Source organism: Ixodes scapularis, unplaced genomic scaffold (genome assembly GCF_016920785.2).
Source record: "Ixodes scapularis isolate PalLabHiFi unplaced genomic scaffold, ASM1692078v2 PGA_scaffold1__304_contigs__length_218370807, whole genome shotgun sequence".
Lineage (NCBI taxonomy): Eukaryota > Metazoa > Arthropoda > Arachnida > Ixodida > Ixodidae > Ixodes > Ixodes scapularis.
Window position 1 is genome coordinate 91,288,237 of NW_024609846.1, and position 27,834 is coordinate 91,316,070.

General features: G+C 46.2%; 1 protein-coding gene across 1 annotated transcript in view; it reads left to right on the forward strand.

Annotated features, from left to right (window-relative positions):
• LOC115312681 (phosphate-regulating neutral endopeptidase PHEX) overlaps positions 1-27,834 on the forward strand; it is a 99,664-nt gene that overhangs the window by 22,182 nt on the left and 49,648 nt on the right. Inside the window, exon 7 of the mRNA XM_040212225.1 lies at positions 808-918. Within this exon, the coding sequence (XP_040068159.1) occupies positions 808-918 (111 nt within the window). The remainder of the gene's footprint in view (positions 1-807; positions 919-27,834) is intronic.

Sequence of the window (27,834 nt, forward strand, 5' to 3'; positions counted from 1 at the left end):
TAGCGTGCACATAAAGGCACCTTGGCTTTAACAACTTAGACCACTTGTGGATAGATCTGTCCATCTATCTCCCATTATTTCGTTTTCTCGGTCCGCGCGCAAGAAACAAATACAGTCACGCTGCGCCGGCACCGACCGCGTCATATTTATAGCAGTCGGATTCGCTTTTCGGCCGGCAAATTTATAAATACACACTAAAAATTACTACATTTGTTGCATATTACCAAAGTGAAGCGGTAAAGAAAGAAAATGTGCATCTAACCTTCTGTTTTGAAACTCCACGTGCGACTGAGCCGACCTTGTCGGCGCGTCGGCTCAGAAGCGCGGGACCAGAACTAGGTCATGCCGACGACGTGCCACTAGTATCAGTGTTGCCAAGCTGCTTCAACCGGTAGTTTTGGTTTCGCCGTGCCGCCGGACCGATTCTTGCATTCGCGATATCTACAAAACTATGCACACTACCGAAAAACAAATTATATCTCGTGATTCAGGGTCGCCGGCTTCGACTAAACAGATCATAACCCAAAAATGGTAAAAATGGAGTGGAGTTGCCCTTTAAACAAGCTATTGTAACAAAATTTTCTTTGAAAGTTTCATCCTGCTGCCGAGCTTCGAATGAATCACTAAGTTTGTTGAGTAGTAGTTGGCACATCCCTCATCTGTTTTGCCTCACCGGAACTAATTTGTGTGATAAATAAACTGACAGTCAACTAAACCATACCGCCATTGCGATTGTTTTTCGATAGAACTCATTCTGCCATTTTTCTTGTCAGACCTTTGATTATAGTTTTGTCGATTTGTCGCCAGAAAATCTACGACTTCGGGTTCGACCTACCAGAATTTCCAGATTATAATTATACGTATGATTACCCCGATGATTACGGAGAAGAGTCCTCAAGCACCGCAGAGCCTGAACTGGTAAGTCGCTGAAATTTAAAAAAAAACAAGTAACAGTAGTAATTATCTCGGAATTATTCATGGGGTTAAGTTTATTTCTCCTATATACCGTTAATGTAAAAGGTGGGTCGAAATGTGCCTACGATTATTAAACAAAGTTTGAACAGTTTGAGTACTAGAGCAACGGGGATTACCCACCCAATAATCCAGCGTATATCGCACTTCCCAGAGTCAATGCATAGGTCCAGATTCCGACATGTCACTGCATTAGTAATAGTGAAAAATGAGATAATTTTCTAAATCCTCAATTGACAATGGAAAGTTTTTTAATAAAAATATCCACCATCAAAATATTAGCTCTTGCTAAGTTTTATTCAGTTATTTATGATAGATGTTGTTTAAGTCAGGCGAGCGGAAACTCTGCACTAATGAGTTGCATGACTGTGCCAGTAGTCAAGAGCAGTGATGGAAAGAGTCAATGCTTTTTTTAGAGCACAGCTCTTAGGCGCCCGTTTCCGGCTTGAGCGGGGTCGATGTCGCCGTCGCCGTCGCCGTCGGCGTAACCAACCCCAAGGTCACGTGACCCCCCGAGGTCACGTGACCCCTCCCAAGGTCACCTCAAGGTCACGTGACTCCCAAGGTGACCCCGCGTGACCCCCTGGATGTCACGTGACCCCCAAAGTCACCCCAAGACCACGTGACCCCTCCGAGGTCACGTGACCCCCGAGGTCACGTGGTCCCCTCCCCAAGGTCACGTGACCGCCCGAGGTCACCTCGAGGTCACGTGACCCCCCAAGGGGACCCCCACGTGACACCTCAAGGTCACGTGACCCCCCCCCCCCCCCCCCAAGGTCACGTGACCCCCCAGGTCACGCCTCCCCGAGGTCACGTGACCCCCCCTCCCTGAAGTCACGTGACACCCCCCCCTCCGAGGTCACGTGACCCCCCGCAGCATATTAAAGAATGAGGGGAGGAGGGGGGAAGGAGGAGGGGTCTACCCTCCCCTCAGTACCCTTCACTCCTCCTCCTCAAGAGCTGCGCCCCAATTCGGCGTTACAGGGAGTTGTATTTACTTAGAATTACACCAGCCTAAAGGCCCGTTCACACTCTTGCGACCGAGTACGACTGAGAGAGACGAGATCTCTTAAAACTTCTTAAATGTTTTCAGAATGACCGAACACACTGGCATTGTGGCGCCACCTATGCGGTGACCATGGAACTGCATTTCACAAGAGCGAAGGTTTTGCGGGATTTCCGAGGTCAAATGTGCGTAATACCCATAGAAAGGCTCGTTTATAACATTGACAAAAGTTTTTCGAGTCAAGAAAGAAAGGATAATGCGCGAGAAATAAAAAAATATGCCGGACCGCCGAGTTTACACTGCTTCCCAATAGATGGCGCCAGTGTGTTCTCCGGTTTAAGAAGTTTTAAGGAACCCAGGTTTAAGAGGTCGCAAGAGTGTGAACGGGCCTTAATAGAAGTGCCTTAACACTACCTAATTCAAACGCGTTTTTTTTTTTTTTTTAATACGTCTCTAGAGGTAACAATTACATTTCTCACGTACTGTGAAACAACAGTGACGAGGTTCGGGGAATGGGAAGGTAATGTTTTCTGCAATAATGTTGTGTTACCGTACGCAAGGAAGCCTTTCAAATTGTTCAAAACAATTTTGACGTGGAGTGGTTCGGTCACGCCTGGCAAAATCGCCATACGTAAAATACGTTTTGGGTCATTAAATTTTCGTAATATTGTATGTGCTCTAGCTGAGACTTATACTGCGACATTCAACGAGAGCACCATTTGGTTTTCGCTATGGTCACGTGATTCTTACACCAGCCAGTCGGAGTAAGGTGCCATCCTGGAGGGAGCCCTGATGCGCCGGGTGACAGAGGAAATATGGCGGTTTCACCAAACAAATTTCCGTTTCCGGAAAACTAAGCGTGGCCATGCTAATGCCAATTTTTTGCCATTTTTCTCATTAGTCTGCATATACGTTTCGTTTTTGGCTATTTTGTGTATTGGTGAAGAAAAAGGGTGTTGAGAGGGACTCCGCCGACGGCAGAACTCAGTAGGCCGCATAAACCCTGGCGGGTCATTCCATGCCAAACGTCCCAAACCCTGATATCGAACAACGCCAATTTTGTATAAAAATCGTGGCTGTTTGATAATTTCTCAATAAACTACCGCCAAAATGCTATTTTAATATTCTTCATCACGTGAACGCTCTCTGACGTTTCTGCAGTGAGCACAATCTAGCTATAACTTAAAAACTTCCGAAAATTTTTAATTAATTATTATTACTATTACTATTAATAACCCTTATATACTCTGCTCGGATTGTTCTTTCGTGGGATGTCAGACTGGAGTAAACAAGCAGAAAACGAAACCTGTCCAGAATTTTAAACAGAAAGCATCAAGCATAGGTTGGGATAGATGGTTCGGATACATAATGAAAAATACGCAAAAAGAAAAAAAAAAACGAGGAGAGAGAAGAGAGGCACACAGGACAGGGCGTAACTTGCAACTAAATTTTAATACAACACACAAAAAAATATTAAAACCGCACATGCGTACAGAGGATATATTTAAGTATAAAAAAATAGAAGTCAGACGTCATTGATGGATGTCTGAACCTTTACTGATAAAGGACTGCTCCTTATCGGAGAGGGCGATGGAGGGAGCACTGATACAACATTCGGACCATGGGCCCTTATCATGAAGACCTCACGTATTTCACGCTCCAGTGGCGTTTTGAATCTTTCCGCTATATTAGTTTTGTAGAACTCCGGTTGCCATTCCCATCTGTCGCAGTGTACAGCCAAATGGCCAGACGGGGATCGCCTGGTGGAGGCTCAGTGCTCTCCAATCCTATCATCGATGGACCTTCCCGTCAGGTTCATTTAAACCCTACCACATGACAAGGAATTTTCATACCACTAAGTTTCGTGAGTGTGCCATGGGGGTCACCTATAAAATTGCCTTGTCACGGGGTACACTGATAGCAAGTCTTGTGTATTTGGTGAATATTTGGGGTGAAAACACGTTATTTAAACAAATTAGCATAAATTTACACGATGTGTAATGGATAATTCTTTTAAAAATCATGCGAGGTTGTAAAAAAAGGTGTTTTGGTTCGGTTTTATACGCATAACCGTGTAGCCGACCTCCAAAACACGCATCGCCACCGACATGACGACTGCCATGTTGATTTAAGGCGTGTGCACACAGGCGATGTAAAGCGGTCGCGCAACGTGACTAGGTCGCATCGCAAAGAAAAAAGAAAAAAATAGATGGTTACCTTGACGTGCGCGATGAGCGACTCCAAGGCCTTCGTTGGCAAGTCGCTTTTCGAGCACTCTCGCTCGAACGCCGCTGATTGGCTCAGCCACTCCACGATGTAGATCACATCGCAAAAAGTCGGGTCATGTAGCGACTGCTCATATCGCGTCACTTTTTTTCCGCGATCGTCGCTTTTGCGATGAAAGTTATCGCGCGACTAGATCGCATCGTTGGTGTGGACGCGCCTTACGATTCGGTCGATGGTACGGAATGAAACAGGAGGTTTTAGATTGTACGAGATAAAGCGTCCATGGCTGGCTACTTCATGCATATCGGGTCTCAGTACTATGAGGTTTCTTTTTGCCGCTGTTACGATCGGCCACCCAGACCACAGCGCAGCCAGTCAGCCAGCGGCGACCAGACGCCTGGGTTTTGCTCCTGGCATCGCCGAATCGTGTCGACCTTCGCGGGGGAGTACCCAGCCCGCAGCGCGACCACCCGTGGACGCGCTCCCCAGAGAAGGAAGGAACGGAAGTTAAAGGCCGGCCTACAAAACCATTTCCGCGGGAGAAGAGGTTTCCTCCTTGCGACCCGGAAAGGAGGAAACCCCTTCTCCTTTCCACGGAGACTAGCTTCCGGACCTGCCTTTTTCAGGGGAGGAGGAGGAAGGAGTGCTAGAGGAGAGGGAGCGAAGGTCGTTGGGGAGCACTTTCCTACCCTGCGGAAAATGGTTTTGTAAGTCGGCCTTTAAGAAGAAAAGAACAAATCGCGTTTCTCCATGTTGAGTTGGCGCAGAGCTAGAGCGTCGCACTACTGACGAAGTGGTCAAGGGCTCGATCCCTTTAAGCAGCGGAGTGTTTTTTTTTGTGTGTGTGTGTGTTTTTTTGTGTTGTTAAGTTTTGTTTTTCCAATTTACCAAGACAAAAATAAACAAACCCAGAATGATAGAAGGCAAATTAAAGTCTTTATTATCCACTGACGCCAATGGAAAGCCATACAAATATAATTACTACAAATTTCATCCCAGCACGCTGTTTGATAAACAAAGTTTGGGCAGCCAGGCTGAATATAGGCCCTTTACGCAGGGGTCAAGACGACGAGGTCGGTCCATCAGTTCTCTGTGTGCATGGGCGCCCCTTCGTTCTTAGTACTCGTTGTTGTGTCAACCGACCATTACATTTATTTTGTGTTTCTCGAGCTGCAACCTCCTTGCACCCACACCTCCCGGAGGTGTGGGTGCAAGGAGGGTTGGGAGGAAGTTGCGGCATTATACTTCTGGAAGACACAAGAAAACAAGAGGGTTTTCACTTCTCCTCCGTTTCCCCTCCTTCATTCGAGAGTTTTTCTGCGAGCGCTCATGCCTGTGTGTTGTGGTATCCGGCCAACTTGTTTAAAACCAGTTGGTCAAAGGCCTATTTGTCGATGGACGACTTGTAAGAGAGGCCACTCCGTCATAGGCTTCAGAGGCTTCAGAGGATTTAAAAGGAACCCCCTGATTACTTTAGTTTCTTGCTCAACTCTTTTTGCCCTTAATGTTTTTTTGTTCCCCGTGCATGTCCAAGTTCAAGGTACCATCGCGAGAATGATGAAATGCGAATGGCGGAATATGTGGCTTTCAATACACACAGCGTAACCTGGCAGCTCTCTGTGATCTCATGAAAAGTTGCGTTAGGAACGAGGGTACGGCTCCTACCAACCGTATTATCTACTGGGAAATGCTAGACCAGGGATGCACAATTTAAACAATTGGGTGGGCCAAATTTATGTTTATTAAAAATTGTGCAGGCCGTACCTAGTGCGACGTGTTGCACAATTTGGCTGCGGTCAAACTTCCAATATCAGGTGTCATCGCACTTGCTTCCATCTTTAGCACATCTCGCAATGCCATGTCCGTCATAGCTGATCAAAGGTGATTCTTGTTCAGAGTCATCAGTAATTAGCTCGCATGCTATACCATGCGAGTTGTTCGGGCAGTTGTAGGCCTGATGATTCGTGTGCATTCAAGACTTGAGAGCGGCTGTCTGCCTGTGACAAATGAGACTGCGAAATCCGCATAGCTGCGACTCCCATGCCGATTATTATGATGTGCGCCAAATGTACTACATTCTTGCCTAGTGCATCAACCGTTCATCGCCCGTATTTTGCTTCTCCGCGCATAACCAACATCCTCGGGCACCGCTGTTTGTTGTGAAAGTGGTCATGAACCACTATGCAAACAGTGGCCGATGTTGCCATGTGTCCAAGTGTCAACCGACGAGTATCTGACGACCAGTTTGGTTCGTGTCTCTGTGCATCACCAGTATCGCTAAAACAGTGGTGTCTATCCTGGAATTGGTTGTGAACGAAAACGTGAATGGTCGCTCAGGTCTCCCTGTGTTTCACAGCAAGATGACTTATGCTCCCTGGTTGCTAGTCTATTCCAGATGTCAGTGTTGTAGGGGGCCGTCTGTGCGACTATGGCACAATCGATCAACCTGCGGATACTCACGCTGTGACGCTGAGCGAGACCGTAACTTCGATGGTACAATGGGCCATTTTGCTGTCGTCTGCGTGCAATTCAATGCTAGTCGCACTTTTGGTTCTTTTGGAAAAGAACGCTCAACAGCATTAAAACATTGCAAAAAGAAGGCGTGACCTGGTCTTGAAACAGCGGCGTTTCTTAGTGGTCGGGGGTCGAGACTCTTACGGCATGGTGCGCCGGCCTTGTCGGGGATCCCAAGGCAGCGAGAGGCTATCGACAGCGCGTCAAACGAAGATGAACCAGGTCGTCCTCCGAGAGCAGCATATGACTCCGGCGGTCGACCAGGAGTTCGGGTTGCTGAAAAGCGCCACCGTATTCTCAAAACTCAACGCAATATCTGGGTTTCACCAGGTACGCCTCTCCGGAAGCTGCCAGGAGTACATGACGTTAATTACACCCTTCGTGCGATTCTATCATCGCTGCCTGCCCTGCGGAATTACTTAGGCCCCAGAGGTATCCCATAGCCCGATGTCACTGATTCTCGAGGGAGTTAAAGGATGCGTCAACATGGTAGACGACATCCTGGTGTATGACAGAGACTGGTTTGAACCCGACAGCAGATCGAAGTTGCCCTCGGGAGACTGCAGCAAGCGAGTGTTACGCCGAAAGCCTCCAAGTGCTGGCTCTTGGTGTCGTCCTTAAAGATCCTTGGTGTGGTGTATAGTACCAACGGCATAGCACCAGACCCCCATTAGGTCCCCCGCTTTCACTGGTATGCAATTTCCGACAGACTTGCAAGGTGTGTGGCGTCTCCTGGAAATGCTTAACCACATCGGACATTTCTTGCTGAGCTTGTCCGCCGCCACAATGCCAAACAGGCGCGTCCTAAACAAAAAACGATCTGGACCTGAGGGATTGGCCAGGCTTCAGCTTTTGACTCGCTAAGAAGAGTGGTGGCATCCAGCTCCTGCGTGGCTCGATAAAACCCAGAGTATGAAGCCACCGCTTCTGCAGGCACCAGGTCGTACGGCTTGGACGGCGTCCTCCTACAGAAGCAACATATGTTGAGTGACAAGCAGTTGCCTTTGTGTCGGGGTGACTGACTACTGCCGAACAGGGGTACAGCCAAATCTAAAACGACGCGCTGGGAGTCCTGTGGGTTATCCAGAGGTTCAATAACCTTGTGCACAATCTGAGCTCTTTTGACGAAACCGACCACCAGCCGCTGATCCAGTTGCTGGGCTCCACCGACCTCGTGCCTCGCCGCGTCTAGCGGACACGCATCCGGTTGCTGCGCTACCAGTTCACGGTGTAGTACGTTCCTGGCAAGTGCTTGGCCACTGCAAACATGTTGTCTAGAGACCCCGAGGTCCTCGCTGCCGCTGCGTTCTGTTAACAGCGTCGAGCTCTTCGTGTCACAGGTCGTGTACTGCACACTCTAAGACAGAAGGAAGGAAAAATATAGCAACAGCGTGTTTTCCTCTATTTTTACTGACGCGCCTCCAGCGGATCTTAGAAGCAGGGAAGAACAAGACGTCTTCCTTCTTTCTGAGGCTGACGGGAGGAAAGTTATTCCGCCGTATCTTCGTGAGCTGCTCTATGCTTTGTGACTTCCTTACTATTTTCTTTCCGACACAATGCACGCGCAGTTTGATAAGTCGTATTTGTGCGCCCACTCATGCCCACGCAGCGCATAAGTTACCTAAAATTGTGAACTTTCGTATGCCAACCACACTGTGTTCGTAGTATATCCTCCCAAAAACGCGGAGAGGTTGCTGCTTTCTACCCTTAATTTCGTCAAATAAGTAAACGAAGGCGTCATGAACTGCCAAGTTTCAAAATGGTACTACGTACACCGGTCATGGTGGATGCGCAAGGGTCTGCTTGAGCCTATTTGAGCGCCACGACGGTGAGCCCGTGACTACACTCTATCCCGGTAGCGGATGTATACTCTATTTATCCACATTTTTCTCGCAAGTTTATTGTGGATATATTTGTGACGAATATATCCGAGTCCGCTGTAAAGTGTTTCATCTGGTTCACCTTGGAGAATTTTTATATGGATCACCCCGAATATTTTTATCTGGGTCACCTCAAAAAGATTTTACCTGGGCCATCTTGAAAATCTTTTAAATGGGTCACCCCGGATATTTTTGATCTGGGTCACCTCGAAGACTTTTTATTTGGGGCACATTCCATACTTTCTTTTTTATTATCTGGCTTGACTTGCAGAATAGTTCGCCGCTACAAACCTTATTCGATACAAATTGAACCCTTTTTTAGCGCTACTAACGTCACCTACTAAACCTTGAACATATGTTTTCAATGTAGCGATGCAGTCGGCACCAATGAAAGCAGGCATTGAAGTGTTGAGGACGGCGCTATTAACGGTAAAAATGTTTGAAGCTGAATATATCTGCAGCTTGTACTTTTCTTGCTCCTAAGCACGGGGATATCTAAAAGCTTCAAAAATACGTGAGAAGCAAGAAATAAATGGTACGGTGTTTCACATAAGATGCTCTATTTTTGCATATAACGTTATGATAGAAAGACATGCCTCGTTGCTATATTATGTCCCTAAACATGAGGTTGCTGGCAGTAAGCGCATCGGATGGTTCTGTGTCATATCAGACACAATATGTTGCTGTATGTAAACTCCGGGACACAGTGAGCACGGGTACATAAGCTATTTTCGGACCAGGGCTGTTTTTTTCTTTCTTCTCGATTTCCGATAAATTGTGTGAAGAAAATAGAAACGATGAAAAATATTTGTATATGCAGATTTCAGATACATGCTCTAGCCACTTTACCATATATTCGTCGCATAAATTTTGACAGCCACTATGACATGGCGCAAGCTTTCGTGTGCCTCTTCCCCCCCTCCCCCCTAAAAGGGGAGGGCATACGGAAGGAAGGAAGCATACAAAAGCTTAATTGTGTCACGTCATAATGACTTCAATCTGGTGATTGTTTGTAGGAGTATCTAGAGTTTGTGTCTACATTCTGTTTGTAATAAAATACTTTTAAGCACTTCTGTTTCGTTTACTTAGTTCATTGGAAGGGCTGACAACCCTCGCGGAAGCCCCCTTCGGGGAGGGCATCGAAAAGCTTGCACCATGTCCAAATAACTACCTTAAACTGCACGGTGATTATGTAAAAAGGCAGCCACAGTACATAGCTACATCTAGCGTATATTACAGCGTATATTCATATATTTTTAATCACTATTTTTTTTTGCACATTTAGTCGGAAGATAAAAAAGAAGAAAAAACCTCATACCTTATATGGAAATTTGCAGGTACATAATATGAACGATAAGGTTAGTTCCCCAAAATAAACATTTTCAACCAAACTACTAGTTTTGAAGGCAGCCCTTACGCTTTAAAAAGGACAACACACGAAAGAAACAAAGCGATCGCGTGTTCTTAGAGTGTTGCGCTGTGTACTTAATCAGTTTTCTCCAGACACTAAACCAGGGTGTCTACCAATATGGCGCTTTCGAATTCCTTGACTTTTCCAGGTTTCCCCTACTTTACCCTAATTCTCTGCCTGAATCTTCACCCTAATTCCCCTTCTGATTCCAAGGGGGACAGGACGTATCTGGACCCTGGAACATAGTTTATATGTGAAAAAACACTGGTATATTTGACGGCCAACAAGGGGTTGGCCAAGCACTATATCATACTTCTTTGTCAGTCTATTCTTTGATATGTCTTTCTGAATAAATCTTTTAGCGCAAGCACAAGGAAAGTAGCGCATGTTAGCACGAGCACAAGGAGAGAAGCTCACCTTAGTGTGAGCGTTTCAAGAGAATGTGATTTGGTTTCCAGAGATTAGCGTCGGCAGGACAGCCGAGCCGCATGCAATTATGCCACTCCACACGCGCGTAATTTGCGGTAGGGAGGAAGAAAAGCTGAACTTCCCTGACTGCGAGGCAAAAATTCCCCGACTTTTTCAAACTCGCCAAATTCTTTGACAATTGCAGGTTTTCTGTTTGCCAGGTTGGTAGACAGCCTGTATACAAGGTATATCATAGGGACCTTCAGTGTTTGTGGAACTGTTGATAACCTATGTTTGCATTCAAGAAATACTGAAAAGTGAGGCATTTAACTAAACCAGCCAAAAGAACGTAACAAAGGGTTATATAAAGCAAAGTTTAAACAATGTGAAGCATATTCATTTGATCTTAAAATATTGGCACAGTGATTCCTGGTGAGCCTCCACAGATTTATACGTATATAAGAAAACGTGACTAGTTTCAGAAACTGTATAGGTACGTCTATCCAGCTCCTTACTTTTTCAGGCTGTCAAAGATTTTAAGAGGGTCTTCAGAGGTACCCATCTCGAACTTTGGCGAACGTTGGCGTCGCCCGCCACCACTATATGAATTAGTGCCAGAAACTGAGAAAACGCCGCTGGGTAGGTTTTGTTTCTTACATATTAGATTTCCAGGCAGAGCATTAGTACTCGCTACATCGATGTTGTCCTGAAGACGATATTTTGGTCGCTTAAACAGCAGATGGCTTTTCTGTCTGTGCCAAAAAATAGTTTCGGCCCAGGTTTCACGACGTTGCTCTCTGGACATTCTATCTGCAGTTTTGAAGAAACTGCAGCTAGAATTTCCAGAAGGAGAAGAAGAAGAAAGGCTGAGTCAATTAATATTATACAATAATAATTTTTTGAACTAAATAGCGAAGAATGTGATTTACCGGACTGATGAGCTCAAAACGGGTGTTCTGAGGACTCAAATGAATGTCGATGCTGACGAAAAAGCTGGATTCATTTCCTTGGTCTCGTTACAGCATCCCGAGCACTTGCACCATTTCTCTCTCTATTTCAGTAATTTTCTTTTCGAATCACAATTCCAGCTCAAGGGCAAGCTATGGAAACACAAGTTAAAAAAAAAGACTTCATGAAAAACATAGAAAATGCACTATTACATTCCGCTTAAAAGATTAAAAATTTGTGTTTAGAAGCCCTATATCACGTGATTTCGGCCCACGCTTCAGTGTCCCAACATTTTCCTAGTATCTCATTCTTTAAAAAGAAAAGAGATGAGCTTCCGATCTCTTTCGTGTACTGTTATTAGCATAAATTGCTCACAACAACTGGAACATCTGAAACGGTGTCTAGGAAGCTTCACGGCATCCACCGTTCTGTTAGGGAACCTAATGTCAAATGTAACCATGATGAACTTAACCCGAGACTGGGGCGGGTGGAGGAAAACATTTTACAGAGGTAGGAAAAGAGACAGGGGCCAGAGGTGTCTAGCTCAGTTAATAGTTTATTTAATAAGCCTCCTTTCTTGTTTGTGATGTGGGTTGTGCGCACGTCCTTGAAAACATATTTTGCAGTTTGGTGGCGTTCTGCAAATGTATATACAGGGTGGGTTTCTTAAGCCTTACATATTTGTTTTAAAAAAAGGTTTGTTCAGTTGCAGTTTGTGCATGCGAGTTACACGGTCAGGGGGACATTAATGTGGGCGGCTACCTGTTGCTATAAGGCGGCTAATAAATTAAAATTCGTTAATTAACTTTTTAGTTAGTGAAAATAGACATATCGTTTCAATTAGAAACTTACCTAGCGTCATCGAAAACAACAAAATCAACTTTTTTTTAGAACGACTTGAAGCTCGGGGAAAACTCGGGGGCGCACCGAAGTTACCATTCGTACAGCAGGCGCAAATCTAGCAGCGGCAAAACGTGGATGATTTAGATTATCATCGCGTTTAGATGCATCGCATCCTCAACCTCCCCGGACACCCGTCCTGCTCTACCTCTAAACATATCTTCTGGAGCTGTCCACGCTCCCGAACCCTCCAATCCCCCACCCCCCCCCCCCCCCCACCCCCCCACACACACACCACACACTCTTTCCCTATTCCCCACACTGTAGCACATATCCCGACACTGTAGCACATTTCCAGGGTGTATAAGGGCTTTGGCCTAGACATCCCTACGTAGCCCTTCACCCTTTTAAGCCGGAATTGGCACAGTAAAGACGTGTCTTTCTCTCTCTCAGTCGATGGGTTCACGCCTTTATCAAGACAACGAACTCTCAATTTTCCAGGCCGTGCGGACCTCCGAAAACGCTTTAAAACGGGTCCCTATTGTTTCATCAAAACTCGTTTCGCGGGACTGTATTTCGTGGACAACGTTTCATAGACACACGTTTCGTCGACACTGCATGGTTTCGTGAAAGCTCGTTTCGTGAACACATCCTCTCCTGCGACGTTTCGTCGCAGGAGGATGTGTGCTCATGAAATGCGACGGTTCGTCGACACATCTTGTGACGAACCGTCGAGAGGGGAGTCGACTTAACGAGCGCGGAAAGCCTTTCGATGAAACAATCTGTCGAAAAAACGTCACACGTCGACGACTTGACGATGACTGATTGCCACCACTTTCGTTTCAGCTATACTTCGTTTCAGCTTAGGTCCGAGCCGGCCTATGTTATGTGCCGAAGGGCCAATCATACAGTGCAAAAAGCGCAGCGTCATGGCGTGCTCTCTGCGCTTTATAGAACTAGCCGGCAGAGGAGCACGCACAGAAAAACATCGAATACCAGCTGGGTCCTATCAACTGCAGAAAGCACGCCATGGTGTTGTGCCTCTTTCGCTATTTGATCGGCCCTCTTCCGCTCTTTGATTGGCCCTTCGGCTCATGACATCGGCCGCGCTCGGACCTAAGCTGAAACAAAGTATAGTTCGCTTTATTTCCACATGCGGGAATGCAATCCAGCACACCTCACCAGTTATTGCTTAATTAAATCTGTTTGAAGTTAAATTACCTATATCCGCCAGACCTTTGGTAGGCGAAAAGACAGTTCATTTCTACAAACATACTTGCAAAATCAGAGGTAAAGAAAGGAGTTATAAAAACTTACCAAATTCGCGGTGCGAAACCGGTCGATGCGAGCAATCAAAGCAAGCGCCAACTGGAATGTCCGGGCAAGCTGAACTAACTCCACCGTTCTAATGTAGCGCTTGCGCGGACACTCAGCATAACCATCGAGCAGAGTGCCGCGGAGGTCAAGACTTGTACCTCCATTATAGCCCCTTTTGTCTGAATATCGCTTATCCCTTTTGGTGCATCTCCCGCGCTTTTGAAAATTCATGGCTTCCCATTGACTGACGCTTTTCATGGACCGGCGTCGTGTTGTAGCCTGGTTTTGTTTTTTCTGTCGGCCTGAGGCTCTCTCTTTACAACCAATTCTTCGCCTCCTTCTTTCTCTCTCCTCCCTCTCCCGACGGTACGGTAATAGATAAAATGAAAAAAAAAAAGAAAGAATGATTGGACGCAGATTTTTCTTCTTTGTTTCTTCGTTTGCGAGCACAAGCCAGGGTTCGCCATGGGCTTTGGGCTCTGCGCTCTGAGATTCGTCCGCAAGCAATCTATTTTAACCAAAACGCATAAATGTAAAAAAAAACAAGGTCCCTTAACCTTGAAATTTTTCTTCCGCTACAGCGTGGGGAAAAATATTCGCTAAGGATTGTATCGTTTTTGATGGAATCATTCGCTACATACTTATTCTTCAATATTAGGTTGCTCAACATTTTGTTCCTATTTTACTTTTTTGTGTCTGTAGCAAATACAGGAGTGGGGAAGCCGACGTGTCATCGCTATTGTTGCGAATATATTCGCTACAAGCGCTTTTATTCGCTATATATTCGCAACTGAGATTTAGAGTGTTTGGTGACCACGAAATCCACCACTGCAGGGACCCTGCCTGTTATTAGTCTGTGGGTCTATTCTACTACGTTCTTACAGAATGTGTCAACCGACGATCGCCTTGCATTCTAGTTTCTCCATGGATAACCAACATCGCTATGGCAGTGCTCTCTACTGTGAAAGTGGTTGTGAACGAAGGCGCCAACAGTCGCCGAGCTCACCTTCTGTTTTGCAGGAAGTTGACGCACTGTAAAAAAACGTTTGTGCGTCTTCTTTCACGCACAACCCTCGGAGAGCCAATCGCCGCAACTTGCAGAGGCAGCTCAGCGAATGGCAATGCCGAAACATATGTTTAGACCAAAAGTCGCAGTCTGAGTTATGACATTAAGCAATGCAAAACGTCACGCTTGCATTGCTTAATGGCACAACTCAGACTGCGTTTCTTGGTCTAAACATATGTTTCCGCATTGTCATTCACTGAGCTGCCTCCGTAAGTTGCGGTGATAGGCTCTCCGAATGTTGTGCGGGAAAGCAAACGCACGTTTTTTTTGTTTTGTTTTTTTTAGAGTGTGCTTTTTGTTTGCGCTATTCTATTTCAAGTTTCGGCGTTTTAGGGAGCCATATGTGCGGTTACTGTGCAGTCGATGTACCAGCGGATAGTCATGTTGTGAAACTGATCGAAACCATGTATTCGATCGGGCATCCTGTGTACTGTCTTGAGAGCCTCTTCTATTCACTTCATTTTCTGTCCATAATTTCACTTCAACGCTTAAGAGGGGGCGCACCTCAGAGCCCCATAGAGAATACATGAGGTTTTTCACCAAATTAAAAAAATTCTCACATAATAACGGCTGCGCGGATCTTCTTGAAAATTTCGGCTTTAAAGACATTGAGTCATTATCGAGACACTAAGCGCAACAAATGTTTCATCATAAATTTAATTATATTCTTTAAAAAATCATGAAAATGGTCAAAATCGGCTAATTCGGCACTCTTGCGTTCGGAGCGAATTTACAAAAGTATCTAAATTCAAACATAAGAAGTATTGCGCTTAGTGTCTTCTAAATTTATTACGGAATCGAATAATATTCAAATTATTCATGTAAGTCGTTTTGTTCCGTAACTACAGCAAATATAAAGAACCAAGGTGTCGGTGGTTGTTTTCATCGTTTTTAAGGTACCTCTCTCTCCCGTGCGGTGGCGCTCGCTGTCCACGAAATGCGAAATCGTCCGTTCGGAGATCGGCCGGATCGGCACTGTGCGAGGTGTTCTTCCGCGGCCGTATTCCGCGCCCGTATCCTGTTTCATTCTGCACGCCGAGGCGTCAGTGTGCGTGTCTTGCTTTCCTGGTTCTCGCTGGGTAGGTCTCCGTGTTTTCGCAAGTGGCAAATTCACCTTGGAGCTATGGGTCGAAGACAACCGTCCTGTGGCAAGCGGACCGCGAGGTGTTCCACAACCTCGCGGTCCGTCAACGCGTTGTGCTTGTTTCTACTTTTTTTTTCTTTTAAAAACGGGCTTTTTTTTTTTGACGCAAAGTTTTATTTTATCGTTATCTTTCACACAAACGTCCATCGGCCTTGGGGTCGTGGAAATCGGGGATGAAGCGTGCACAGAGTAGATCGTTGCTTGCCTCCTTTTTATTTTTCACGGACGTCCTGTGACCTCCGTACGGTTCGTGGTCACCGCAATCTCACGCGGGAAAAAACGGGTCGCCTGCTGTGTAGTCAGGGTATTCCTAGGGGAGGGGGATAACTCGCTGTTCTTCTGGAAATTCACATATCACCCAAATAGGTGACATGGGTAATGATTACGGTATGTTTTTTCCGGTGTTTATTTTTGAGCGAAAATCGGTGCATGTTTTTCGGTGCTTATTTTTTAATCACCAGTGTATTATGGGTTGAACGTCTTGTGATGACAGCGTTGATAACCAAAGAAAAATGCGATTGGACAAGAACATTTCAAATTTCCAATTCTATTCACATATCCATTACGCTCTTCTCGTGGGAGCATCTATCCTGACGAAAAATGCCTAAGTCATTGAGCTGTGAACGCATACTCAGTGTAAAATCTTTCGGCCTAGAGAGGTATTGCGCACGCTCGAACGCGCTTCACACCAGACATGTACAAATTACTCAAAAAAGGTAGTTAAGTTAAGTTACTGAGTATCGACGCCAAAAGTAATTGGAGTAGAGTAGAAATTACGCATTTGTAATAGTAATTGAGTAAACTACTAACTACTCTAAAAAGTAGCGAGTTACTTTGAAATTACTTTCGAAGTTACTTTTTTATATTTTTGTGGTAGCAAAATGAACAGCAGTTTTGATCAATGAAAAGCCCTGCGAGCCTAAAATAAATGCAGTCTATTTAGGGCTTGCGTTTTCGCCAAAATAGTTTATTCGCTCGCAGAAGCAATTGACTTTCAAAGTTATTGATAGGAAAGTTTTTCCCGTTTCCTTCTAAAGACGTCCCCAGCCAAGCTAAATAGACGTTCCACCGACGGGCTGGATGGAACGGCAGCGTTGAATTTGAGAAACAGTCTGTGCAGGGTCGGGTAAGCGAGTGTCGGCATCTTTGGTGTCCATGAAGAAACGTGTGAGGTTTGCCTCGGTAAGAGGGTCTCTTATAACAAACTTTCCTCCTTTTTTATATTTTCTTCGTCAAGTTGAGATTGTTATGACTGGCCCCTCTTTATTCCGACATCGCTCTGAGAGTACGCTGAGCGAGTGCACCAGACCGTCAAGGGTTCAAGTCTCGCGCCACGACGATGAGATCATCCGGACGACTGCGCGTCCCGTTGTAGTGCTAGTTCCACGCTACTGCAGAAAAAAAAATTGTTTTGGTTTAACAGAAGATGAACCGAAGTATACTTCGCCGCTGACGCCAGGTCCAACAAAAGGATCTCCCAAGGGTAACTCGCAATACTCGCCGCCGACTACAATATTCTGACGTGCCTGACATGCCTGACAATTAAGTAAATCGTTTTTAACAAAGAGGAGGTCTCCCAGGCATGGATGGTCGGAAGGACGCAAAGGATTACGTGAACAAGCATCGTCGCTCGTATACAGTTGCAGCTGGAAGCGGGAACGCGCTACCATGAACAGATTATCCGTACCAGGGCTTGTGAGCGGGGGAGTCCGGCTTTGCTAAGGCGTATGCGCTGACGACAAGGCGACCATGGGAACAGGCGCCCAGCTGCGAGGTCATTCCATTGGCCCTCCCGTGGAACCTACCGCTTGAGTCAGAACTCACTAAAGACAGACAACACGAAAACAACAACTCTCGGGTCCCCGTCTTTTACGGTTGCAGCTGGAAACGCGGCGCCTGCGTGCATTACCGGATTAGGTCAATACCTGACCAAGGTTTGTTAAGCATCTCTTCCTGTGTTCGTGTGTGCCGGTGTTATGTTTTGGCTGCTCGTCGCCACCTTGGCCCAAGGACGCCTCCCCGAACAAGAGGGCCGCTTGTTCGGGGAGGCGTCCTTGCCGGCGTCTTATTCATTTCTGCGGTCAAACTTTCGTGATGGGCAAAATTAGGACTATATAATTTCGAAAGTAGTTAGTAATTTGAGTAAAAGTTACCTGAAAAAAGTAGTTAAGTTAAACTACTAATTACCCAAATCAAGTTGTAATTGAAAGTTACCAAGTTACTCGAAAAAGTAGTTAAACTACAGTAGTTTGAGTAGAGTAGTTGAACTACGTCCAAGTCTGCTTCACACCCAGTACACGAAGTTGGTGGCACCCAGAAGGCGAGTTTTTGAATGGTCTGTAGTAGGCAAAAGAAACAAATAAGAATCAACGCATATCAGCTCTTCAAGCGAAGAGGCGCGTTTCTAAAGGCTCTGTTATACTCCGGCGTAACGCGCGCGCAAGCGAACGCTGGCCGAAGTTGGCTACGTCACGTCAGTCACGCCGCGCGCATCAAAAATTCGACTTGTTTATACTCCGGCGGCCCTGGCGGCGCCGGCGGCGCGCGTCGGTGGGCCGCCGGCGCGGCGCATGCGCAGAATCTGACTACGAGGGCATGTTTCCTGCGAGGGTGCGCCACTTCCGGTTTCTTTTCGTTTCGAATAGCAGACGAAAATTCTCGCGCTTCTTGAGCATCAAGTTCGAGCGATGGCGTGGACGTACCTTGCACGACGAAAACTCGTGCTTGCACTGTTGGTGCACCGCCTGCGCCGCAAGCGTAGGCGTTCAAAGTACATACTCGGTCTACGGTACTCAAGCTTCCTCGTTTCGTAGACACACGGGTGAGGACGAATTCCCTCGATCAGCTTCTCGACCGACCGAGTCCGATTCTTCAAACATGACGCCACACGGAGTGGTGCTCCTGTCGTCTGCTATTGCTCGTATCCGCCGCGCTTCCAGCGCGAGGGCTGCCGGGAGCCAGCGCGTGATGCATCCTGGTCCGGCGTCGCTGGCGCGGCCGGCGCGGAATACGGCATGCTCCATTTTGGCGTCGAGGTGGTCAGGCAGCGTCGAACGCCGCCGGTCGCGCCGGTTACGCCATGACGCCGGAGTATAGAGCGTCGGTTCATAGGAACTGACGTCATCTTACGTGATCACGTGACACAAACACGTCATCTTACATGATCTCGTTACACGAAATGACGTCATCTTATGTGATCACGCTGCACGAAATGACGCCATCTTACGTGACCACGTAACACGTCATCTTGTAAGTCAACCTCTCCCCACAGCAGCGCGCTCCGCGCTTTCCGGGCCCGTGCAGTGCTGTAGTCGAAAGCAAGCTCCCTATGGCAAGCGAAAGCTTCTGAAGTCTCACATTGAGAATACTCGCAAGCGACCGTCTGTGGAAGCTTCGCACGTTGAGGTTTTTGTTGAGATCGAGCCATCATGTTCCATTAACTATAGTTGAAGTTATCGTTCAATAAAGCCCTAAAAAATATGAATGTAGTTGGTGTAGACATCAAGATCTAATCAAAAATGCGGTTTGACGTCGTTTAATTAACGTGTATATACAAGTGTAGAAAAAAATGAGTTATTTGTGCATAGATGTTTAAAAAAGTGTTTATTATTCGACATAGGACTTTGGGAGAAGGATGTGTTCAGATTTTTCTTCATGAGCGCAAATATACCTGACGCAATAAATAGTGACGATTTCATCGTCCCAGTGGTGAGCAGGTGATTTCTTGCTCGAAACAATGATGCCATTTCATAAACCAAGTTCTGTGACATATGCTTTTCCAATGTCTGGTCACTATTTTGTAAACCTTTCAGTCCAAACGAGTATACTTCTGTTTGTTTTTGTTAGCTTAGGAGGGGGGTCACAGAGCCTATCTTTTTGTCTTCCTCTAGGACAGACGTACAGAGTTATACCGCAACACGCATCTGTGGAGCACACAGAGCTATCGCTCTCCTGTTGGCGGTACAGTAGCAGACGACACAACGCAGCTCCGTAGTCCATCGAGGGCACGGCTAGCCGCGGCCGGTAGCGCGACCGTTCAGACAAGGGAAATGGTTTTGAAGAACCGAGAAATGGTATCTTGTGTACAATAATCACATGTCGTTAGTATACTAGTATTCTACTTGCTAAGCCAAATAAATATTTGCAGCTTTTGAGAATATGTTCGCGTGACGATTTACCGTTCACACTCCTGACGGATGTTAGCGAATCCTTCATGTTCGTGGCTCGCAGTTATCGGTACCCCCTCGGAGTGACTTCACCATATATATTTTTTTCTTGCTTGCAGAACATCATAAAAATCACAAACACGCGAGAAAAAAAAATCTTATGAGTACGCGTGATTTTGAGCTTCGCAGCTCTAAAGATGCCCGGTAAATGTCGTCCAGCTTGGGAAGAAACTGATCCTTTTTGTTGGAGTTTGACTATCGTATGCTGGCAGCTCGTTTCCGGTCTGTTTTGTCTATACTCCGTTTCACCGTAATTTGGCAACCCTCAGTCAGAGCTGCTGTGAGGGAATCACAGTCGCGGAGCAAAACACGTGACAGCTACTTTTAGGAGCAGTACTATGGCGCCTGCAGCGCGTCTCCGACTGGCGTGTTTAGCGTCTTATGCTGGCCATACATCAAAAGTGGTCCCGAAGTGCAAAAAATGACGTCACAGAAGACGGAGTGTCACGCTGTTGCATCTCGCGATCCTGGCAATTCATCGTAGAAATGCTGGCGAAAACCACGAGGGAACACGAGTGTCGCTGTCGTCATGGCGTCCCAACGAAAAGCAATTATACAATTTCGACGTTTTTGTAATTCGGTAATTTAAATTACTGTATACAATTTTTAAGAAAATAAAGACATCATAACCAAATAGAAACTTCTGTGCTAAAACATGCAGTGCGAAGTGAAGACAACTACTATCTTTTTTTTTTCTTGATGTCCACAAAAAAAAGGCTATGCAGCATCGATCCTACCGTTTTTTTGTTGTTGTTTTTTTCGCACATTATGTGATGTCCTCTAACACGAAAGTACCGACGTAAAAGCGCTGTAGAGACGATATAAAAACGAAAAATTTAAGTGAATCGAGCTTTGTAGTGGAACGGAAAAAAAAAATAATTAACGACTTTTTACGGTAAACACTTCACCTCTAAGTAGAACTTCAAAAAAGTGACGGTTACGCACTTTCATGCCCATTTCAACAAAGTTGGGAGAACGATGTATTGCATCTTGTGAATAGACATGCGGAGCAGAATGTTTATGTTAGAGGCATTGTGTGTAATCGCTGCGCAGTACCTACCAAAAGAAGATATTATTTGGGCACAGTCCCAACCGTTTCCGTCTGTGTGTGCTACGAATACAGCAACTCTTTTCGTAGAAGAAGTGATGAGGAAATGGCGTGCCCTTGATGATTCGATTGTGATTACGAAATAAAATTTTTAATCAGCCAATAATTGCGACCTGTCCGGTCGCCTGGAACCCCGACAACAACTATCGTTCTCTGGAAAGTTCATTCTAATATTTACACGTTTTGTGGAGTTCATCGAGCGAATAAGAATGTTCCAACAATGAGCTAAACCTACACGAGTTCCCGAATTCAACACGGCGCTTTTGAATTTTAGCGCCGTAGATAGTTCTGCGAACAGTGTATACTTGTGTGCAAATATTCGTCTAACAGTTTTGCAACGTTGGAAAGCATCGAAATGATTCAGAATCACTGCGGAGTTGATACTCGGGAAGATAAGACGGGCACTTGGGAGAAACGGACCGTGGCATTTGAGACAGGGGCACAACCGGGGGACAAACGTGCTACAATCGCATACCCTTCCAAGGTCATCGCTTGGGCGACCGCGCGCGCGCCCAAGAAACCTTTCTTTTCTTCTTTTCAGGGGTGGTTGGGGGGGGGGGGGGGGGAGGGGGGGGGGAGTGGTGTAGGCGCTGATTGTCTTCCTCCTTTGTGGCTTTTGACAGACGCACAACGAGACTGGCAGAACAAGCGCATGATTCATTTCTTCCGATGGAGGCGTTCTGTCTGTGTATGCGAACATGATTTTTTTCCCCTTTTAGTAGTTAGTTGTTCTTGCCTTGACTCGGGTCCCAGTGGGTGCGTTGTCGTTGTATGCCCACTATTTTTTTTCTTTTTTTAGTTTATGGTAGTTTTTGCGCTGATGGGGTATCAAGGTAGACAAAAAGAAAAAAAAAACGAAATAGCGCCTCGACAAAAAAAAAAAAAAAAAAAAAGTTGTTGCGATCAGGAACGTTTTCAAAGCGATTTTAGGAGCCTGCAGTGTTACCACAGGTGCAGGATTGAGAGCGTAACCCACGCACTTGAAGAGAAGGGGAAGCTCTCGTCTTATTGGAACTCTCTTTTATGGGTTTCCACGTCGCGATTGTCCTTCAAAATCAACTGTCATTTATTTCTCGCTCGTGGCTTCCAAGTACCACGACTCGAGCCACAATAGTTTTGCGAAATCAAGGTTTCGCTGAAATGGATAACTCTCACGTACAGTTCGACGCGCAATACCTTTGCCGTATTGACTCGCGAGAGATGCCCCCAACACGGCTGAGTATGGCGGTGCTCCAGACCTAACATCTAAATTTTGTTGCCTTACCTGTTACTATTTCGCGCCCATTTTGAGCCATATCAAAATGAAAGCGCATGATGAAATAAAAATGACACTCGTTTTCCGCTCGATGGAAATTTCACGCCAGCTCGCTGTCTTTGCTGGTACCTTGAGCGTTTCCCAGCGATGCGGAGAGTTAAAAAAAAAACAAAAAAAAACACGTACGATGGCATCCTTTGCACACTCATTACTTCTATAACACCGAGCCGTCTCGTATCCTTTTGTTTTTCTTTCATGGTACTAATTTCTTTCTGCGCATTACGGCTGTTACGACGTTAAGTCTGTCTGCCCTTCGAATTTGAACTTAGGCTCAGATCAGGGACGAACCAGTTTAAATCAGGAAAATATAATTAACACTGTAGCAAAGTAAATCTATCATATCGATCGGAAATACGATTTGGCACATTCCATCTGAACACATATTGTGCACAGCGAATGCAATAGCGAGTCAGCGTGCAGAACGCCGCCACACTTAGCTACCATAACATCTCAGCGATTTTTGCATAGCACCGAGCACGGAAAAGAGAAAACAGTTATTCATTCACATAAACGAAGCAAATTTATTTAAAGCCCGGATACTCCGTACGTCCAATCTAGCTAAGGTTATCAATAGACTCGACCATGTCATTTGTCGAAACAGATAAAAGACGTTGGCAAAAGTGATTAGACTGAATAAGTGAATCTAACGCACGTATTTTACCAACCGATGGTCGCGCGCCTTCAATACCCTTTCCAATTGTCATTGCGCACCTTGGACACACTTTGGGGAGCAATGCATATTTACATCGCCGCCCGAGGTCTCCATTGAACGTGTAGTGCTGACCCAAATAAAATGCTAACCGGACTCTCAATCGCTCACCGCAAAGGACGATTTCGAACAGGCGGTACTGTAGGTCACTTGAGATAAAAAAAGAAAAACAAGCTATAGAAACGAGCGTCGTAAAAAAGGGGACCGGCATTTTTATTCCTACCTCCGAACAGAAACGAGCGCCACCCAGTGCATCACACAGCGCAGAGGCCGGTCTCGGCCACCGCGCGTACATACCAAGCGCGCGCGAGGGAGGGAGAAACTTCCTCCGCCGGGAGAACACGGCACATTTCGGGATCTATTTCACGCAGCGGATAACGCGGGCCTTTTCACACCTCGATACTGGCGCCATCTAGAAGTTGCGCGTTCAACCACGTTTCGAGCCGCGCGCCATCTTGTGGCTGAAACGGACGAATAAAGAGAGGTACCGCGCCCTCTTAAGAAGAAGACAGCCTCTTCCAGCTTGCATCTTGTAGGCAAAAATGGGTTGAGACGTGTGCGATGGTCTGTCTTTCTATTGTTCCCGATCAGGGGATTGTGATGGCATCTGTACACCAGCTGGCCTATGTTACAACCCTTGCTTCGATGTTAAAGCACAAAACTGTTTTCTTTTCTTTGTATTAGTTCCCTCTTTTAACCCGCTTATGCCCCACCCTTAGGCAGAGCAGCCAACCGGGACGAACAAAGAGGTTAGTCTCTGTTTTCCTATTTTGATTTTTGTTTCTTCATCACCTGAAGCCGACTTTTAGTCGTCTCTCCCCTCGTACACTGCTGGCATGCAAACTGTGGTGTATCAGCGTGAAGTCTTTGGTTTTCCAGCGCCACTGTTGCCACTTGCCCATTGGTTGTAAACAAGATTGCCACCATTTTCCAAACGAATGACTGGTGCCTGGTTTCGAGAGCACACTAATCCACGTTTTCTTTCTCTTTACAATATGATATATTTACTCTTAGGGTTGCCACTTTGGAATCGGTACGGCATGCCTTGGCACCATTCCACTCTTGCCTGGTTTCGAGCTTCCGTCGAAAAGCTCCATTCTCGCTTTGGAGAGTAACACAAATTTCTGGGGTGGTGTGGGACGGGGTGTCGAACTCGATCTTGTGGGGTGCTATAGGTGTGCGTGCGCATAAGCAGGATTGGATAATTGAATTATATTTTCAAGTGCAGGTAGCCGTACAATGGTAATGAAAAAAACAAAACAAAGTATTTTTTTTTTGCACGCCTACTTAGGTAGTTGAACGATTTGCCCCGTCTCCACTTTTCTTTCACGAAAAGGCGTGGGATCAAAATGACAAACATAATTTGCAATGATTTGTGAAGATTCGGGGTGCTCTTGCCCGCAAAGCTTCACTTGACTGAACCGCTACTGTTATATAGCGAACAGCACTACAGTGCTACTACTCGCGGAATATTAGTAGACACCAGTTCCTCTCGATAGCATCAATGGTACCGCCATTGTAGCCTGGTTTCTGATGTCAAAGTAGTGTATCAGTCCTCCCCCCTGCAGTCTTAGCAGCCAACCAGGTCCGCCCCGTGTGAGCACAAATCTCGCCAACTGCGACCAGAGGAACGAGAGGTAATTTGGCCGTTCGGTTCAATTGTGTGAGAGAGAATACAGCCTATTCTACAAATTATGCTGGGCGGTATTCCTCTGGGATCTTGTGAAGAGAATCTCCACGCTGAGCGTTGTAGGTGGGACAATCTTAGACAAGGCGTCATGTCCTTGTGGCAATGCCGCTCGTTTTTGTCAAATTTCTGCACCAGAGTCGCCGACAATGGGGAGCAATATGACCGGAGAGGCTGAACTCCACAGCCCGCATTTCGAAAAGAATTTGAAGGGTCACACACCTGCCGTGTTTGGTGATTATGCTGTGTGTGGCATTATACATTGTGCACCCCTAAGCTGACAGGGTAGTAGAAGAAACGTGCTCGTTGGACCAGTCCAACGTCGGCATTGCACAACGTGATCACAATGTCTCTGCGAACTGCCCGCAGAAAGTGGGATCAGGAGATAAAAGGCCAGAAATCGCTTAGCCGTGGAGGATGCAAACTCCAACTGCGAGGGTGCAGCCTTGCAGTTGGAGTGGAGGGTCTTGGCTGTGGTGTCGTTAGAGACTGCCTGCGCTTTGGTACGGTTGTAAAAATAAGTATGAGAACGAAGCGTTCAAGTCGGAGGTTCATCTAAAATTACCACTCTCTTCGAAACATGGTGGGGCATAAAATTTGTGATATCCCCTAAAATAGTCACTCTTTCAGAGGAAGGGGGGGGAGGGGGAGGGGGTTAGCGCCTTACTTGAACCCTATGTAGGAAATTCTGGCGACTTCCTCTCGAGATTTCGTGCAAATAAAAACCACTGCTGATGTTCACACTTTTAGACCTAATAACAGGAAATGTCTAGAAGAAGGCGGAGGGGGGGGGGGGGGGGGGGGTTAAAATAGTGATTCGAGTTGTGACTCTACCAGATCGTCATAAGAATTTAGTAAGTTCTTTTACTATACCCTTTACATTTAGAGAATACATTTCGGATTATACTCGCGGAAACTTTCTGTGGTTACGCAGTCAAAGGTAGAGCGCGCGCGCTGCGCACCTAAAGGGCCGATTGAAGCTGTGCACGTGCGCTCCTTGTGAAGCCGCGCGCACGGCTTCAATCGGCATTCAGGGTGCGCGAGCGCACGCGCTCTAACTTTGACTGCATAGCCACATAAAGTTGTCCGCGGGTATAAAGGTCACAAGGATTACTTTCGTTCATGCGAGGGTCGAGACAGGACTTTATGAGCAGTACGAGCTTGTCAGGTACGACACTGATGCGGAGATCGGTAACCTCGTTTTTAGTTAGCGCCGTATGTGGGAGAAAACCGTGCGATCTTTAAAAGGTCGAGTACGTCACCAGGAATGTAGGCGAGACCGTGCACACTGTTTTGAACGCTTGCAGTATCCAGGAGTGATACCAGGAAAACGACGTCAACAGAGTAGAAGCGCGCGATTCTGCATAATGCAGTGCCACGGGCCCATGCATCTTCGAAGTTCGGGGTGATGGCGGTATGAAAGAAAAAAGAAAACGCACCAGCGCCACACCAGTGATCACAAACAACAGCGGACATAATCTTGCAGGCCCCACCGCTCCACTCGACGCCGACACTACATACGAGATCAAACGCCCCAGAAGTGAATGCGTCTGCTCCCGTACTGCAACTAGCTGAAGTGAAAGGTTGGGCGGATGTCCTACACAAGAATATACAAGAAATGCTTTGCGCAAAGATCATTTTCATTTATTATTGTATACTTAATGACAAAATCTCTATGATTTGTCTTTTTTTTCCCCTTTGATTCAAGCTAGTCCGACTGCTCATAATACTAGTCAAGAAAGAAAATAACAAAAATTTAAACTTTTTCATGACAGGTTTGAGAGTTACTGTTAATAAATCGTTATCATCGGCAACGGACTAACATTTTGCCTACATATTTTTCAGGTGCAAACAGTTCAAACACAAGGCTGTCCTTCGAGCCGTGTTTTGTGTCTTCTATAAATCTCTAACGGTCAGCGGCCAAAAAGCTCACCCGCGCAGGCCAAGCTTATATGCGCCACGGGGAGAAAAGAATGTCGAATAGGAGGTGTCGAAATAGGAAGTGTCGGGCGCAGTGTCGTAGTAGTGTTCACGCATATGTGTATGTCGATGCCGTTTAATATGTGGCGCATGTGTTGGTGCTTCCGCGGCGAACGATCATGATTAGACAGCAACCCTAGGGTTGTTGTCTAATCGTGATCGTTCGCCGCATACAACACTGACGTTTTCTTTTTTCATAGGCTGCTAAACACCTCACTAGGTGGCGCGAGTTGCCGTCCGATTCTAAATATTTTGCTTGACGTATTTATCCATCTCAGTTCGGCATTCGTTTGTCTGTCTAGCAGTTGCGTTGTAGCTACCCAACGTCGTTAAGCCTACGTGGCGCGAGTCGTCGCCCAATTCCAATATTTTGCTTGCTCAAGCATTTATCTATTCTTTAAGAGGTTCGGCATTTGTTCATCTGTCTAGCAGTCCCTTCAAAGCTACCGAAGGACGCCTTTTTCGGAGGTAGATACGGGGCAGAGTCATGGTAATTTGACGCCTGTGACGTCATGTCCGGTTTTCATAGAGCTATCTTGTTACCTTGACATCTTCACTTCACACATTCCTCGGGATCATCCTCCCTGCTCATTCCTTCAAAGTCAACACAACTATCATTGTTGGTAAAAGACGGCCCGTGCCAGTCGTTTGGAAAGCGACGTAGATGGAAGCAGATCGCCGCGGCGTTTTTTGCGGCCTTGGAGATGCAGGAGCGAGCCGACGTTAAAAAATATAGGTTTGAACTACGAGAGTGCCAGCAAGAGCCACTTAAATATCTGTTCACACTCTGAGCGGACGCGCCCGTTTGATCTAAGTGCTGGATCCGCGCCGTTGGACCGCGTCTTGGTAAGCGCTTCAGGACTAGAGATGTAAAAATTCGTAAAATATTGAATGCCCCGAAAAAAAAAAAACGTTCATTTTTCAGGTTTTTTCGGGAAAAATACCATATTTTGTATGGCTAAACAGGTTGCATATGTCCCCGAGGACTTGTTATTCCGAGTCGGAATTGCTGGATAGAGGGACAATCGCGTTCACGTCGGTCGAAGATTTTTTCAGGTTCAGATACGAGTGCACATG